The sequence below is a fragment of the Empidonax traillii genome, unplaced genomic scaffold (assembly GCF_003031625.1).
Source record: "Empidonax traillii isolate 1590-97213 ecotype Southwest subspecies unplaced genomic scaffold, ASM303162v1 scaffold188:size807701, whole genome shotgun sequence".
Classification (NCBI taxonomy): domain Eukaryota; kingdom Metazoa; phylum Chordata; class Aves; order Passeriformes; family Tyrannidae; genus Empidonax; species Empidonax traillii.
The window spans coordinates 742,494-760,128 of record NW_020955381.1 but is presented as its reverse complement, the minus strand read 5'-3'; the positions used below and the strand labels follow the sequence as shown (position 1 = coordinate 760,128).

Sequence of the window (17,635 nt, the reverse complement as noted above, 5' to 3'; positions counted from 1 at the left end):
AAGGCTACCAGGTGGATTTATGACTGTGTGGCACAGCAGGTATTTGGGTTATTTGAGAGGGAAGGAAAATGTAGCTGAACATTTTAGTCATTGAAAGAATTTCTGAGTGAGGATCTAGCAATGAGGCAGATCTCTGCATGTTTGAATGACATTAGGGCTGATATTTAGAGCCTGACTCCATCAGATGGTTGCGTATTACCGGGAGTGTAAAACCCGCTTTTTTTTTGTAGCTGTATATTTGATTTTCACAAGCTGCCACAATCTGCTTCCTCCTTACTCAGTTGTCAGAAAGTATCTAAGCTAGCGAAGTGTTCACTGTCAGTTGCACACAAAAATTTTATGAGATAGAAAGAAAACTGGTTGGAGGTGAACTACTTGTCAAACAACAAAAACAAAGGCAGTCTCACTGAATATTCTTGTTGTATCCTGGGAAGTGAACCTGGTGTTAATACTATTCTGCAAAAAAAAGAAATTGTTTTAGTTTTATCAGCAATTCGTAGGAGTGATAATGAAATAAAACCTCAGCATTTTCATGTGTTTCTTTGCTGCTCATGGTAAGAATTGAAAACAGACCAGTTACCCCTGATAATATTATGGGATTTCAGAGGAAGGGAAAGTTGGGAAACCAAAGCACCAAGTCCATTTCTTTGTTCTGCCAAGTTCTTCCTTTGTGGTCCTGGTCAGTTCATGAGTGACACCCACCATGAGGGTTTCTGGTAGACAGTAAGAAAATGACAGCTTTTTATAACTCTATATCTCTATTGTCTTAGGGAAGGTAAAGGGATAAACAGGAATAGAGTGTATTTCTGTACTTTGTCACTGGCAGTTGTTGGAGTCTGATGAGACACTTGTTCAGGACTGATGGCAAAGTCTCATTACCTCATACTAAAGAGATGTTTCTGGGTGATTGTTTTTTTTACTTTGTTGTTGTGTTTTTAATAGTGTTTGTGTGGGGTTTTGGTTTGGTCTGGCTTTTTTTTGTTGTTGTTGTTGTTTTTGGAATCTTATGAAACCATTTCTTATTAAACATTTTATATGCAGGAAGGGAACAAACCACAATAATCAACAATTGGGAAGTTTTGTACTCTGTGACCAAAAGGACTTTCTAAAAGATAATTCTATCTAACATACAAAAGGGAGAGCCCTAATTCTTAAGGAATATGTGCTGTTTCCTCAAACCGAAGATAAACACAATTTACATCCAAGTTTCACTCAGCACAGGAACATGCCCATTATGCACTTGTGGACATTTTATAAATGCATAAGAATATTTGGATAAATGCTGTCCTTACTAAGGCTCATATGTGATTTTGACCAAGCTAAAATACAAATTGCCATTAAAGAGGACACAAAGCTTGATGAATCAAAGCATCCTAATGCAACATTATTCATACACAGTCGATATGGGAAACTGCAACCTTTGTGTTTAATTTGCCTGTCATGAAAATGCTTATCAAATAACAGCAGGTAGGACAGAAAACCAGGGACAATGCAACGAAATGCTAATGTGCCAGTGTAGCAAATCCTCACGTAGTAACCACTGATGAATGGCTGTCACTGTAGTCCAGTGCCAATGGAATGTGCTTTTATTGTAAATAGTCTATTCTTAAGGGTCCTGTAAAAAAAGTGATAGCAAATATGTGACATTTCGTTGTATTCTATTACATAAATAGAAGACAAGTGGTTCATCAGTTCTGTAATGAGTCTCAGCATCCAGGACCTAAAACCAATTAATGCTAATGTATAAATAAATCTTTTGGGTCTCTTCATGGTTCATATCCTCCTTTAGTGAGAAGCATATCTTCTGCAGATGAAAATGCAGCTCACAGAAGGATGAACCAGTGACCTTTCTCTCCTTTTCTCTATTTGCAGGTATAGAAATGAACGTGAATATCAGCAGAGGCTAAAAGAAACCCTTGAGCGCCTTAATAAGGTAGGTCTGAGAAAATGGCAAAGGAAAGGTCTCTATAATTTTTTTTCCTTCGGCTTCATTTACTACAGCAAGCTGCTTTCAAGAAGCAGAGGGAAGATAAAATGTCAGAGCAAGAGGTTTCTTGTCATTATGCCCTGATGAAAAGTTTTCCTTCCCTTTCATCCCCCTCCCCAAGCCTTGTGCAAGTGTCAGAACCGAAGTGTGTGAGTAGGCACTGTGGATTCCCTGCCTTGAACAGTCCTACTGATTTTGCTCCTGTAGCATGTGCCATCCACAGCCCACAGAGTCAGCTGTGCTCAGGACTTCATTAATTTTTCAGTGAGACTTAAGATTGGGAGGCTCTGCTGTTTAACACTCCTTTTAGAGCATCAGCAACTGACCCTTACATTCATTTCAGGACCTGTAGCTGACATAAGTGTCACAAATTCACCTTTGCTGAAGATCTGGTATATGTTTAGGTACCTTTAATAACTCTTCTTAATTCCTGAAGCTCACTTTCACTTGGAAGATAATCTCTCTGAATGAACACAGGTAGGAAAAGTCCATTTATTAATCATACTATTAAGCCAATACACAAATCTGAGAGTCCGAAATGTGAATGGAGAAAACATGTTTGTTGCTAAAAACCTTTTAAAATTCAGTTGCTGTATTAAAATACTTTTAGTATCATGGCATGAAAAATTGCTGACTGAGTCCAAGTTTTGAAATCTGGTGTGTCTCAAAGCTCCTCAGTCCCTTGCAGGATATGGTCAGCCCTTCTTCAGACAGATCCTCAGCTTCCCATTAGGTAAAAGAGAATCCTCAATTCCCCCTGATTTCTCCCTTTTCTATCGAGTTGTACTCTCATGATCTAATACAATGGAAAATAAATAATAGTAATAACAATAACAGCATATAATATAATAATAAGGAGGCTCAGGGAAAGAGAAAAGTTGGCTAACTTCTTCTGGAAGTTTCCAGACCAGGTCTGTGAAACTGAGAAAGCCCAGTTCATCCTTTCTTGTTGCTAGCTGTCATCTGAGTGAAGAAAATAGCATTATATCTTTTCCCACTTCTATTTCGCACAGCTTACCCTTCATTTTCTGTATTGGGAAACTATTACAAATGGACTAAATAGAGATTATTATTTTATTTCCTCACTGCAAATGGCAGGAGCTGTTCTGTTTGAACACTGTCATATCAATGATATGTGTGTTTTATATTAAAAAAAAGACAAAGTGCATTTTGGTATTTCTACCTCCACTGATCTCTAGACATCCTGCATTGGTGCTATTTTCCAGCTGGAAACCCTGCAAGCCCTTAAAAGTATTTGTGGAGACAAATCCTTTGTACAGGATTGCTGTAACTGGTAGCTCTGTCTTCACAGTTCCTCTCAGCTAATCTGTGGCTAAAGAAAAGTGAGTGGATTCAACAGTCCCAGGCACAGCTCACAAAATACTGAGACACAGGAGGGGTTTCTATCCTAGGATTTTCCTGGGCTTCCCCTGTTGCAACAGCTCCTTGCACTGGGGCACCAAGTGGTGGCGGCTTTTCTGTGCAAAGCCCAAGATGTATCCTGAAACCTGCACATGCAGGTGCAAACCTGTGCTTTATCCAACAGATGGAGAATCAGTTTGGAAAAACAGCAAACACTCATTCTGGAGAGATCCAAGGGATTTCTCTCTCACAGTAAATGAAAATGCTGCTTCAGCACGTGGATCAGTGTTCTGGAACCAACACCTAAGGCAGAATGTTTTTTCAGAAGTCGAGTGAATAGCAAACACTGCAAAATTCAGAAGAAAACATGTAGCCACTGCACTGTTCTGACATACAGCTTCATCAGTGAAGCTGGCCTCTCTGAAAGCACAGAATAAGAGCAAAAATGTTTTTCCCTTTTGAAGTATTTTTCCCATTTGGAAAGCCAAACGCTGCTTTTGTTTATCACATGTAGAAATATTTGCTTATCGGTATCATCGGGAGGCTTGTTTTTTTGACTCCCCCCACAAACCTCCCAGTGTGACCATTGTCCTGCTGATCTTCCTCTCAATAGGAAGGCAGAGGAGTGCAGAAAAGCATCGGGCATTCCTGATAGCTGGCTCCAAATGTGCTGGGCTGGATGTTTCTGAATCAGCCACTGCCTCACAAAGCAGAGCCCGCTGGAGAGTTCTCTGCCCGGGAGGCTCAGCAGCACAATGGGACAGCTAACATCCACACATTTTTGGAATAGCTCGTGCTGTGCACCTGCAAAAAAAAAAAAAGAAAAACCCCTGCTACCAGTCATCTGCTGCACCCACAGATCTCAGTGGTTTACTTGCAACCCCTGATCCACTCACTAAGATACTTTTACAGCTGGTAGTGGCACACGGGTAATTTGAAACACGCCTTTAAATTCTTTTAAAATTATTATTTCTATTTCACTTTGAGTTAAATGCAGAAATGAAGACTTCCTTGAAGCAAATTGCAACCTGGTCGAGGAACTTGCAAGTTTTGTAGAGTTGCAAGGAAGATCCAGCTGACAATTTTTAAGATGCTTCTTCAAAAGTGATATTTTAGAGTTTTAGCTGATGATAAACCTAACCAAGAATACATGCATTAAGTAGGAAAGTAAATCTTATTATTCACAGTTACGTTTGTAAAATATATAGCCAAGTTCCATGGCAATTACTCTGTATTCAAGGGTTTGTATTAAACAACATAACAGGAAAAATCTAAATTAGACCTTTAAACAGAAATGGAGATGTCACTGGGTTTAAATGCCAATGTCACTCATCTCTGAGATCATGATTGGTAGTCATACAGCTTGTGCTCTGAATTAATTGGATATTATGAACTCTGTCCTTGCAAATCCCAATGTATTAGAAACTTCTTCAGCAAGATGATTTTTTTGTAGACTTGTTCATCTGTCATTTTTATTTACAGAAATGGCTCCAAATTTGTGCATTTGTGGCATTTGACAACACACCAAACAGAGTACAAATACTTTGGGCTCTCCTGGGTTTTTATAAGGATTTATTTACTGGGGATATTAAAAAGGCATCAGGATAACTCAGATCTAGTCATAAATACTAGAGAAATCAACACCTCAGTCTGCTGGTGTCATTTGTTTAAGACTCATGCACCATTCCAAGCTTTTAGCATCAAACTGGCATTTCATAGTGTCTACTACTTGGCTTCCAGCATTCATAAAAGCATATGGTAAACATATTTTGACAGTGCTAGTGCCAAACTCTATCATAAATTACATTTGTGCAGAATGTGGTGAATAAGATGCCTCTTGTTTGCCGTTTTCATGATACTTCAGTGTTTCATAGTAGGTTTCAGTACTTCAGTACTCCACACAGGCTGATGACTTGCATTATGGCTACGTGGCTGCTGTGATTTTGGCACTCCAGCCACACGTGCTGACCGTGCCACGTGTCTCTGCGTTGCAGGAAGCTGATGAAGCGCTGCTGTGCAACCTGGAGCTGCAGATTGAGTCCCAGTTCCTGCAGGATGATATAAATGCCACAAAGGACAGATATAAGAAGGTAACTGGCTGAATTTACCGTCTTCCTTCACTCTTCCTTCTAGAGATAGGTGTGAAGCCTCACCCTTCCCTGGGATCAAATGGTGGCAAATTAAAGCAAGTCCCATTTGTGTATTGGTGGGTACATGTAGAACTTTTTATTTTCAGTGGGCAAAACAGCTGCGGCATGGAGGTCAAGCACAACAGCTGGACGGTTGCCAGTATCCAAACAGACTCCGTCACGGTCCAAAGCCCATGGCTGCAGCAATGTTTTGAATTTTTTGACCTGTCATCATGGTTCAATCTGAAGTGCTGGACAAGCTGTCTTATATTTCACACTGAGAAAGCTGTTGCTTTCATTACCCAGTTTTCTGGGTGAGAGCATGCCAGTTAATCAGCAGGCATAAGCCTGTGGCTGTATGATTCCAATGCAGCCTCCTTTTCCTGGGAATGCTGTAAGGCTTGAAATTAGGCCACTGCCCCATCTTTGCTGCTTTTGCAAGAAGAGACTCACTTTCTCAGACCATGTACAAAGATATTTCTGGTTCTCATTTTGAAAATCTCTTATGAAATGAGAAATCATGGAACCTTTAACTAAGACTCTGAACTGTATAGTCACTTAGCCAAAATACCATTAATGTATCCTCAACATGATGAAACTGTTAGCACTCATGCCCTCAAAATCAGGTCTAAAATCACATCCTAAAATCAAGTCTGAACTTGGACTTGTATATGCTGAAAGAAATAAATATCTAGAAATAATCCCCAGAAGGGGAGCACCTTACTGTGGCATTTTCTGATGAAAATGGTTTTTACTTCACCACAGAACCTCATGGAAATCCAGACCTACGTCAATGTTTTGCAGCAGATCATCCAGACAACCCCTCGCGTGTCCCCCATAACCACTGGCATATGTGAGGCAAGTATGGCAGTTGGTAAATACTGCTCAAAGTAAGAAAGACATGAAGGTTACTCCTGAAGTGTCCTAGATCATTCAACTCCCACTCCAAGGTTAAGTGAAAAATGTCACAACTATGTGTCAGTGCTGAATATGAGAGAAAAAAAATTAACTGTTGCTTTGAAAAACTCTATCAGGAAAGAGTGATTGCATTTGGTCAGGTGCACTCCAGCATATGTATCAGCCCCAAAAATGTGCAGTTCCAAGGTATTTGAAGTAATTGTGCTTCCTCTCTGAGGAGGAGCTGGCAGGATGTATGAATATTTGAAGAGAAAGTAAATCTTACCCTGAAGGGGTGAGAGGTTGCGAAAACTTGAAAATCAAATAAATTGATACAGACTAGATGAAAACTTGGTGATTCACACCAATATGAGTGGCTGTATCAAGAACATGTATTAGTTGGAAGAAAGTGTGAAGAGCTGTATCTACAGGGTCTAATTTCAACGTAGGCTATACTGTTACAGCCCTGCCATCTGACATCTTTATTCTTAAAGCCGTGCCACAGAAGTTGACTCGAGGTTCAATACCCATCTTTTTATCTGTCTTTTGTCATTTTCTGTTTGTCTTCACAGTTTATTTCCAGTAGTGGAATTTCTTTTGGCTCTTTTTAAAAGAGTGAAACATACTTTCCTGTACACACGTTGTTTTCTTCCAACCAGGAAAAAGTGATAACGGAGAGGAAGATCCCTGTTCTGCAGAGCCAGCTGGAGGAATACAAGAGCATCCTCTGCCAGCTACAGGCACAGAAATACAAGCTGCAGACAGAGGTACTGCCATCACTGACTATAAACACAACCATGATGCTCATGAACTGTTCTTTTTATGGTCACATGGTAAAGTCTGAGTGGCCTTTAACAGGGTCTTGTGAACTCAGTTGACTTGGAGGTGTGTTTTCCTTTTAGATTTCGGTATTTTCCTTCAACTGTTTCATTCCCATTCTCTCAGTGGTGCAAATTGTCAGGTTTAAGAGGACCAGGGAGAGTTGTAGGGTAGCATAGGTGCAATGAAGCTGTCTTTGGTTATCAGAGTAGCTGATGAGAGAAAGTTTCTACAGTGCAAGTGGACCCCTGTAGGACAGAGCCAGCAGGAAGTGTGGATGGAAAAGTCCTGAGGGCTCTAATGGCTTTCTTACTTGCTCAACTATGGCTGGAAATTTGCTCCATAAATCCATGGGGGATCTTCAAGTATCTGCCCAATCCTTTCTATCACTGCCACATCCAATGTTGAGCTTGCTGTGAGAAGGACTGGACAGATTTGATAATCAAAACTGAGATAGTTGTTGAGCTACCTTTGGCATCCTGCATTCATCCCTGTCACTCTAAGCACCAAGCAAGGATCTGCATCTCCCCTGTGCTTGGACCATAATGATCTGCTTTTTGCCAGTTGCAGAAAATATCTGACCAAGACTTTGACTAGTTGTCCATCCGGGTGAGATGAGTGAAATACTGGCATAAAACATCTTTTTTTTTTTTTTTTTTGTGGGATTTAGGATTCCTTTGGACAGCCACAGCAGCAGCTCTTAACCTCCTGAGCATAACTTCTTTCCTTAGAGTTGGTGCAGGCAGTGCTACCCCCAGGTCTTTTCCTTGATCTCTTCCTCATGTCTGATGCTCTGGTGGAAAGGTCACATGTGCTCTGGGATGGGCGAGAATCAGTATAGAGATAAGTGAGATAATTAATCTATATAGAAAAAAACAGGAGAAAATCATCTTTCAGGCACTCTTTGGGGAATTAATCATGCAGCTTTCAAAATCAAATCATCACATGCCATTTAGAGTTTATTAATTGATCCATTCTTGTGCCTTGAGATTGAAAGAGTGAAATAGTTTTATGAGTGGAGGACAGTGACAGGCTTGCTTTTGATGGTGAAGGCTGAATCTGATGACTGAGGTGTCATCGAGTTCCTTTGCTTTCCTCTTTTGGGATCTGAGAGCTGTGTTGCTGATTGGTTGTGGACCCCACCTTGTGAGCACTGAACAGTAAAGAGTCTTTGTCCACTCATACTCTGCAACAGAACCAAACTAATGCCAAGGGACCTAGCTCCTAAATTTAGGGTTTTAAAAGGATTTTTAAAACCTTTGTCAGAAACATATAGAAATAAATCAATTATTAAAGAATCCATTAGTCACTTATTGCCCCATTAGCTTTTTGTGAGTACATCTCTTAGAAGCTCTTTGAAGGGGGGGAGAGGGGGGGAATGTGATAAAAGAACTATAAAAAATAGCTGAATGTAGCAGAAGAAAGAGTAGAATTATAACGTGAAATATCCCACCCTGTAACTCGTGCTCCTTGTTTTTGGAAGGTGCCTATCGCCACCTCCTGGCTGATATGCTCCTTGATTTTATCGCTAAAGTAAAAAAGCCGAATTCAGACTGAATTCAAAAAGAGAGGTTTTTACTTTAAATAAGACCTTTGGTCTTATTTGCTTGGTCTGGGGACCACAGCGAAGGAAGGTTTTTTCTTGGAACATCTTCCCCGTTAAGCACTTTTGCTGTCCTAGTAAGACGCTGCCTGCTCTGCCGAGGCAGGACATGGGGAACTGCAGGTCACACAGTGAGGTATCAGCCAGCCTCGTGTGCAAGGGGAGGGAGACGTCACACAGCTATTCCCTGGTCCATGCTGCTGATCCCATCACGCTTATTGTGGAACAGAAACCTTGGGACAGACAAGGAGGCAGCAGGAGGAATTCTTGGTTTTGAATAATTGAACAAATGTAGTGAAAATTGCTGCTGTGTTTCAGCAGTGCAGCATCACATTGTAATAAAACATGACTTGCCTTTAATTACCCTTAAAGTATGGGGATGGCGAATGTTTCAAAGCTGCTTCTTTCACCCACCAATTTTATTCACCAGACAACCATGCTGGAGCAAGCAATTAAAAACACCCAGGAGAGCTATGATGATGAAATTCAGCTTTACAATGAGCAGATTGAAAACCTTAGGAAGGGAATAGAGGAGGCTGAGAGGATCTTGGAGAAGTACACGACTGACTGCCGCCAGCTGGTGATCTACCAGCAGTCCCTGGAGAACGAGCTGGAGCGGTACAAGCGGATCATTGAGAACGAGGACAGCCGGTAAGGCTGGATTTCTGGACACTCCCAAAGGGGCCAGTGATCTCTTTTATCTCCTTTGAAAAATGTATGTTTAAGGACATTTGATCCACCCAAAGCTATAGATGTCCAGGGACAGAAATCTAAATAGATGCAAAATCTTGTCAAGCTTCTTCCAAGGAAACGGTCAGAGGCATTTGGAGCTTCTCCTGTCCATGCAGTCTGCTTTCCACATGCTGTCCTGGCATCAGTGCACAGAGGTCAGGAGCCCACAAAAGCAATTTGAACACCCTCTCCCCAGCCCAAGTGTTGGTGACACTGGCTGGGTGTTACAGGCAGGTTGATTCTGGAGGGTGCAGACAGGACAAATGTCCTGTAAAGCAAAGCAATCTTTCACAGCAGAGCCATTCATCAGGCAAGGGATAAAAAGGGGAGAATACAAGAAATTAGCTGGCATTTGGGTTGTGTTGAAACCTACAGAGGAGCTCTGGCTCCCTCTAATGCCAACCATCAGCTGCACATGAGAAAAAGAGCTGGGCTTTCAGCAGCAGAGCACCTCAAGCACCCAAGCTGATGCTCCAGGTTGTCCCGAAGATGCAGGGGAGGCACACTGACTAATAGTTAGTCTTATGTGTGGGGAACAGGTATTTCATCCATTTTCAGGGTCTGATTTTGGACACTGAGTTCTGGATAGAAGTATCTTTACAGCGTAATTCTCAGCACCAAAAATCAAAATGGGCATCTCTTGCATATGGACACAGGGTGTATATCTCTGACAGGCCAAAGTATCTCAAATTCTGGCAGAGCAGACTGAAAAGGCCAAAGATATAGTAACTGATTTGCAATAGGTCAGTCTCTTTTTTTTTTTTTTAATTTTTAACCCTTAATACTGCTGACTCCTCAAATGTTTTCCAAGGAAGACTGCTCAGTTTTTATCTTGCCCTTCTCGAGTCAAGCATCTGCAGGTCACTTTGTAAGGGCTACCAAATTTCCTATTTTATCAGCCAGCATGGTAAAATGAATTTATGGCTGGTGTATGGTAGGCTTGGATTGACTGCCCATCTAAAATCTCCCCATCTTTTCAAAATGCCATGCTAAATTACAAAGCTGTTGCTATAGGTTGTAGTTACTAGTGTACTTTACCTTATGGAGCATTCCATTTCTCCTATGGGTGGCCAGCCTCACTCCTCTGAAGGTGCTGTGGCTGTGTTGATTTTCCCCTGACAAGTAACAGGCTCCCGTCATTCTTTTTGAATCCTCACCATAGAAAAAAAATATGTCTTTAATCTCTGTGCTCCAATTTGCACGATTCCACTTGTTTTCACTGGAAATTATGGGGAGAGATCTGATCCGTGTGTGTCTTCTCCACAGGTTAAACTCTGCTATAGCAGGAACCCCAGTCACACTCTTCACACAGATCTACAGACCTGCTCAGCCCCAGGTTACTAGGGGAAGAGGTAAATCAGTGATGTCTTGCTGTGTCTGTCACAAGCAGCACCACTGTATTTTAAGTGTGTCCATTTGTCTTCCATATGACCCACCAGCTGTGACAGCCTGATTCCAGGCTTGCTAAGTAAATGCAACCATTTCAGCTTACCTCAGCTGGCTTTGGGACAAGCTGTCAAAGGCCACAACCACAAGCAAAAGTGTTTCTTTGCTGATTTCTGTAATTTACTACTTGGGCCAATCAAGAGAACATAGTGAAAAGGCACCTGAAACTATGGAAAGAGCTGCAGGTTTTGTGCTGACTTGTGGACTGTTTGCTTGCACTTTAGTGGGATGCAGAGAGCACCAAGGCACATTCAGGGCCAGAGGCAGGCAGAGGACCCTTTTTGGGCCTTGTTTTCCTTCTGTGTTGTATGATGGCTTGTTAGAATTATGATGCTTGTAAACCCAGTGACAAGGAAATGGCCAGGGACTAAATGAGCAAGGCTGCTCTTACCAAAGAGGGAGCTTGATTTATAGAAAGGTGAGGTAGGCACAAACGTTTGGTATGACTTAAATCCAAGGCTCACTGGGATTTTAGTAATAACAAACTGCCTTGAGAATGGAGACAAGCCATCAAATGAGGGTGTTAGGTTGTTTGGGTTTTTTTTTTTTTGGAGTGCAGCTGCAATTTTTCTAACCACTGTGTAAACTGTAGCAGTTTTATATGAAATGGGTCCAGAATGCCTAAAGCCAAATCCTCAGCAGTTGCAGATAACTGCCACCCCACAAAGTGTTGTTTCGTACCTGCTGAGGATTTGGCCTGTCTCTAGCAACACCTCTGCTTCTTCCTGCACGGTGAGCAGGGCATTTCATGTGCATTACTGTATCTGTGACATGGGACAAAAACAGCTGTCTTGGGATGTTAATACCTCTCTGTCCCCATGTTGCAGTAATTCCCAGCTCTGTACCCACCAGCCACTGGCTACTCCCTCCTGACATGCCTCTCAGAATCTGCCCATACCCCAAATTGCCATGAGTGGAGGTTTCTGGCTCACTTTTAACCCCTCTTAGACACAAAGGCTCTCCACCTGCAGCAGTGAGGGTGAGAGGCAGCTCTAGCATTTGCAGTGACTGCCTTCAAGTACTGTTTGTTGTTTGCTTTGTTTTGATTTTTCTCTAGATATCACCCAGGCCGTGCAAGACATTGCCAGTGTAAAGCCCAGACAAAAAGCACTGACAAAGAAAATTGCCAGGAAAAAGGAGCTGATGTCAAAAGACAAAACTGACAGTCACTCACCTGAAAGAATGTATGAAAGAACTCTGGAAGGTTTTGACCAAGATCAGATGGAGTATAGGCACGGAGGCTCAGTCAGGTGTGAACCTGGGCAGGAAGGTTCAGAATTCGATGAAAAAGAAATGGGCCCAGAGGATGTACCTGACGGAGCCCACATAAGTAAAGCCTTCGATAAATTGTGTAACATTGTGAGGGAGAAAATAAGAGTCTGCAAGAAACCAGAGGCTAAGCCTGAAGTACCTCCCAAAGGTCGTTATGTGCTGGTGACAGGGGAGGGCTACAAAGAACCGTGCATCGTGGCCCCCCCTATCCCTTCTCCAGGAGGAATCACAGTTTCCACTGGCAATGGGAAGGTGATGAACGGTGGGGAGGTGGAGCCCATACCAGAGCTGCCAGAACCTGCCGAACCACCAGAAAAAGAGAAAGTGGATATCTGTGAAAGGAGAGAAGGGTTTGAAATCCCAGATAAACAGAGAGAGGAAGAGAGAGAAGAGGTGCTTGAATGGGGCAAAAAAACAAGAGGAAAAATCGAGCAAATCACGAAGTATCCGGACATCTCTGAGCCTGAGACAGTTCCTTCCCCTGGTCTGATAAGCCCAACTGAGCCAGGACTCCTCCGAGAGACAGAATATGAGCGAGAAGACAAGCAGGGCCTTTTGTTCAGGGAAGCAGCCTTGCCTGGCTCTATGAGCTACGAGAAGGTGGAGGTGGTGGAGTCCATCGAGAAGTTTTCAGATGACAAAATTCAGACGTATGAAGAGACAGCGATGATTGTTGAGACAATGATAGAGAAGACAAGCAAGAAGAAACCAGGAGACAAAGGCTCTTAAGTGGCACACACCCCCTTGATAGTCAACTTGTCTGGCATAGTTATTATATGACTGTTTGTTGTTTTTTTTCCTGACCGAATGATACAGTAGTGAGATTTTTGCTGTTTGGTATGGAACAGATTGAAACCTTGATGGCAATTCTGTCTGATGTAGGCTCAACTTTGGTGCAACGACCACTAGCAATGCTCCAGGGCACATCCTATGCAACTGATTTTCATGATTAGGACACACTGAAAGTAACTATTATGACAGAGCTGCCTGGCTTTCCACAGTATCCGGGACAAATTTGCATATTCCTCTACTGCTCCTATAACCGCCGTTCAATTCCCCATCTCTGAGACAGCTGCAAATGTTAACTTGTGACATCTGGTTCATTTAATAAAAGTTTTGCCTTCTACTGAAGATACCCACTGTGGGTTTGTGTTGCCTTTACCCTTGACTGATAGTCCCTACTCGTAAACGTCACCTGAGGTGTGCAGGAGTTTCCCAGGGGAAGGGCTGGATACCTGTTAAATAATTGCAATTGCAATAATAATTGCAAATCTCTTCCAGTTACAGTCTCTAAATAGCAATGAGCTTGGCAGACGTTTCTTTTTGGATCTAAAGACAAACTTTCTGTGTTTGAAATAAGCTCTTACTGCAGATCTTCTCAGAATAAAACTTGAAATTCCACCGAAGTGGGAGATTACCCTTATAAAAGCCCCTAAAGGCATTATTTGTACTTCACCAGCTCAACTAAGGTATTTGTGGTTGCCAACGAGCTTTTGAGTGGACTGCAGCCAAAGACTGTGTGTTTTGATATTTACTTGTAAAGTATTTCCTTGGACTTGTAGAGTTCAATACTGCCACGGGATCCTGTCACAACCCAGTCTCTTGCAGTCCCATGGAGTTCCACAGGATTGCTGGAATAAGTAACACTTGCGAGACACTCTTTCAGCTTCCAGAAATCTTTGACTCAGAAAAAAAAATCCCCACAAACAAAAAAAACCAAACCAAAACCAGGGAAAGGAAACCCTTCACTTGTGTGTGTGCAAATACTGAGCTCTACTTAATGTGCTTGTGCACCATTTAAGCATCAGCTTGACTCCAGGCACACAAATAATCCCACTAAAGCCCAGTTCTTACTGAAGTGCTTCACTAGGTTAGTCTCTACACATTCCCTTTCCCATCCCAGTTTTCAAAGTTTTCGTTTCAGCTTTCACCAGCTCTGTGCCTTTTCCATCTGGCTTTTAACTCTTATCAGCTGTGAAGGAGGGGACTAAAAGCCATTTGAGCTGACAAGCTGGAGCTGCAGGAACTCCTTATCACAGCACCCAAGACTTTCCTTCAGTAGTATGCTGAGGTTTTTTTCATTCATGGGTTCCAGCACAGGTGTAGCATCAGATCTGCTGGGACTGTTTTGTGTGGTAAAGTGGCACCTTCTTCTTTGAAACAGGGACAGCTGACCCTCACAGTCATGAAATTATTCAGGACATTTTGTTGGTGCTGTTTTATTGGAATGCTGTGGGAGTTTATGCCAGACATGTCTTACTAGAGCGTGTTGCTTGTCAGTTTAATTTATTAACAGCGTAAATAACCGCAAAGAAGGAATTTATCAATTCATATGCAGGCTCTGCTCTGGTGAGGTGGGAGTAACTGCCCAGAATAACTGCTGCTGAAAGCAGTGTTTGACTACTGCAAGGGAAGCAAAAAAAAAAAAAATAAACCCACAAAAAAAAATCCAAAAAACCCCACCAACCAAAAGAAACCCCACCTCAACTGCAGCAATAGCCAGTTTGTTTAATCTGTCACAAAACAGTGTGGAACAGATTTAGGCAGTACTTAGAAGTGGGTATTCTTCCCCCTCTCCATCTACTGGTTTCTGATGCCTGTAACCCTTGCTCAGCAGCTGAGCAATGTAAGAACTGCTCCTAAACTGGGTTTGATGGCACCTATTGCTATAGGAGTCACATACTTGCATTGCCTGGCAGCAACCTGAGCTGCAAGATGTGAACCAAGATCGTGCTGAGCTGCATCAGGCACACCATCACCCCAGGTCAGGGACCAGGAAGAGCTGAGGGCTAAATTCTGCTACAGCCTCTGACCTTTCACAGACATGGTAGTTGCCCTGTAAGGCTGCAGGGCACCTTTCTCTAAATTTGCATGAAAATTATATGGAAAAACATTAGTAGTTCAGAACTGAACTCTGGTTCAGAATGACCATGCTGAAGGTATAGAAAATACATAGAGCTATAGACATATATACTATATATAGGAAAAATATATAAAGTTATAGGAAATCTCATTATTTATGGGCTAGCCTCTGCATTAAATGCAGATTCTCAATAAAACATTTAAATGCTAAACTTGTGAGCATCTATTCACTAGAGACTGGGATGAAACTCAAATTATTACAAGCACATCTGAGGCAAACCGAGCTAGATCAGGAGGTCCTTGACTGTCATCTTCTACTACTGCAGATATGGTAAGAAATTATAAAATGAAATCCACCTTCGGCCACGGGAATATATGGGTTGAAAAGTACCCAAAAAGTATGGGTGGGAGATAGGGAGGAAAACAGGGCTTTTAGTGTGCATCAAAGTGTTCTAAACAGCAGAGGAGGGGAAAAAAAATCAACCTGCTGTAGCATTACTTTGGGACCAGAGTTGCTTATGGACTGCAGTGCAAAACTGTCACTGTCTCTATTCCTGAGCATCCTCTTCTCAAATGTTCAGCACCTGCATTGCTGCGGCCTCTGCAGAGCTGCCCTTGGAGCCAACAGGTTTGAACCATGTAAGTAACACCCCCAGCTCTTCCCAGCCTGCAGCCTGAATCTTCTATGTCCCAGATTATCACAGAGTTAACATAAAGTTCCATGCTCTTCACCTTTTGCTGTTAACTCTTTTGGAGGACCATCCTTATTTTCTCTGTATTTTTAATCACTGTAAAAAGCAGAGGAGGAGGAAGTCATCCCACTTGGAGCAGCATTACCTCCCATGTACCTTCAGATAGGCAACGATGATAGGACCTGCCAGTTTACAACAGCTCTTTATTTTACTCATATTATAAAACATCATCACTTTAGTTAAACAGTGTTCACCTGTTTCGCATCATGAGCTTTATTTTCTCCTTTATTATAAATACTAACAAATTAACTTTATTTTCCATCAGCAATACCATAAAAACCCAGTCTAACTGGACATACTTTTCAGTGATCCCCTGAAGCAAAAATCCTGAAGAATTTGAAGTAGATCTCTATATTGTATATACACGTAGTTTTTATATATACTTATATCAAAACTCACCATTTCTGTATATCTCTCATTATCGTGATCTTTCACTTAATAAATTATGTCAGCATTATGAAAATATGAACAACCATCTAGTTATTTTGCTGCTTTATAAGATATTTAATAATTGAACAGAGAACTGCAAAATTACATTAATGCAATGGAAAGTCAGGTACATGTTCATTTAAGAATTCCATATGGACTTTTCTTATTCCAAAACTTTTTCCACATTTTAGAAGTCCTTAGAAAGCTTCCAGTAACCTCTTTCTTTGATCACATACACACAAAAAGTTATGATGTGCATATGTGTGTTATACATTACATACCATATGTAATTCTATATATATTTTTAAGCAAATATATGTAACATCCTCTGAATATACATATTGTATGTAATATATATATCTACAGAGAGAGAGATACCACAGGTGTGTCACTATGCATTTAGTCATAGAGGTGTATGCATAAATATATATATTTATATGGTAAATTCTTCCTATGGGACTGTTGCACACAATGAGGAACCTGTGAGTATTGCCAGGCTCCTTGGCTTGCCTTTAGAGCGTAATTCACAGAGACTTTTAGTAGGTTGAGCTGTTTATTTTTCATTTGGATTTGTAAAGGAAAGAACAGACCTCTTATGGAAAAATAAAAGATGGATATTCACTCAAATTAACAGCACAGATTATACATTCTTAAGTGAAACGTGTCCACCACAGAACCTTTGGGTTATGTTTTATTTTTTTAGGTAAATATTTACTTATTGAATGAGCTTCTATCAGGAGAACTCTTATTAGATTAATTACTCTGCATATTAAAAATACATAATAAAATTCTGAAACTAGTCGCTGCTAAAACATAGATCTCGGGTCCTGCAAAGATCTGAAGTGTCTGCTTAAACTTACTTACCACTTGAGTAGATCCACTGAGGGCCTTTATTTTAAGTGCCTATATATTTGCAGAATCAAGACCCTTTATTATTCAAACACTAAATCTGGGATCTCACACCTGGAAACATGCAGTGGTTGCTACCATGACTTATTCCCACCAAGGAGGATGTTACATTTTGCAGTAATACTCTGAGGGTGAGAGAGACTGACTTGAACTCCTGTATAAAAAGTCAAGGTGGGACTGACTCTTTAAACAGCAAAGAGCAATGACTGCAAACAAATCTTCCCAAACACACTACATTTTATTTCCAAAGAAGGCAAACTTTGCTTTATTCATTAATAACTTATAGAGATATATTTCAGGAGAAAAATATGTCTAACATAAAACCAACAGGTAAGTATTTTTTAAAAATGAAATTTGAATTTAAAAATTGCATCGGGACTGAAACTGCATGCTTCACATTTCTCCCACAGTAATTTATTGGCAGCCACATTGTAAA

General features: G+C 41.3%; 1 protein-coding gene across 1 annotated transcript; it reads left to right on the top strand.

The window, feature by feature from the left end:
- The first annotated feature begins 703 nt into the window (after positions 1–703).
- BFSP1 (beaded filament structural protein 1) lies at positions 704–13,125 on the top strand. The gene is made up of 8 exons (XM_027886513.1): positions 704–723; positions 1,873–1,933; positions 5,344–5,439; positions 6,244–6,336; positions 7,035–7,142; positions 9,228–9,448; positions 10,796–10,881; positions 12,033–13,125. The coding sequence occupies exons 1-8, from the start codon at positions 704–706 to the stop codon at positions 12,974–12,976; spliced, it is 1,629 nt and encodes a 542-aa protein (XP_027742314.1). The 3' UTR covers positions 12,977–13,125.
- The last annotated feature ends 4,510 nt before the right edge of the window (positions 13,126–17,635 follow it).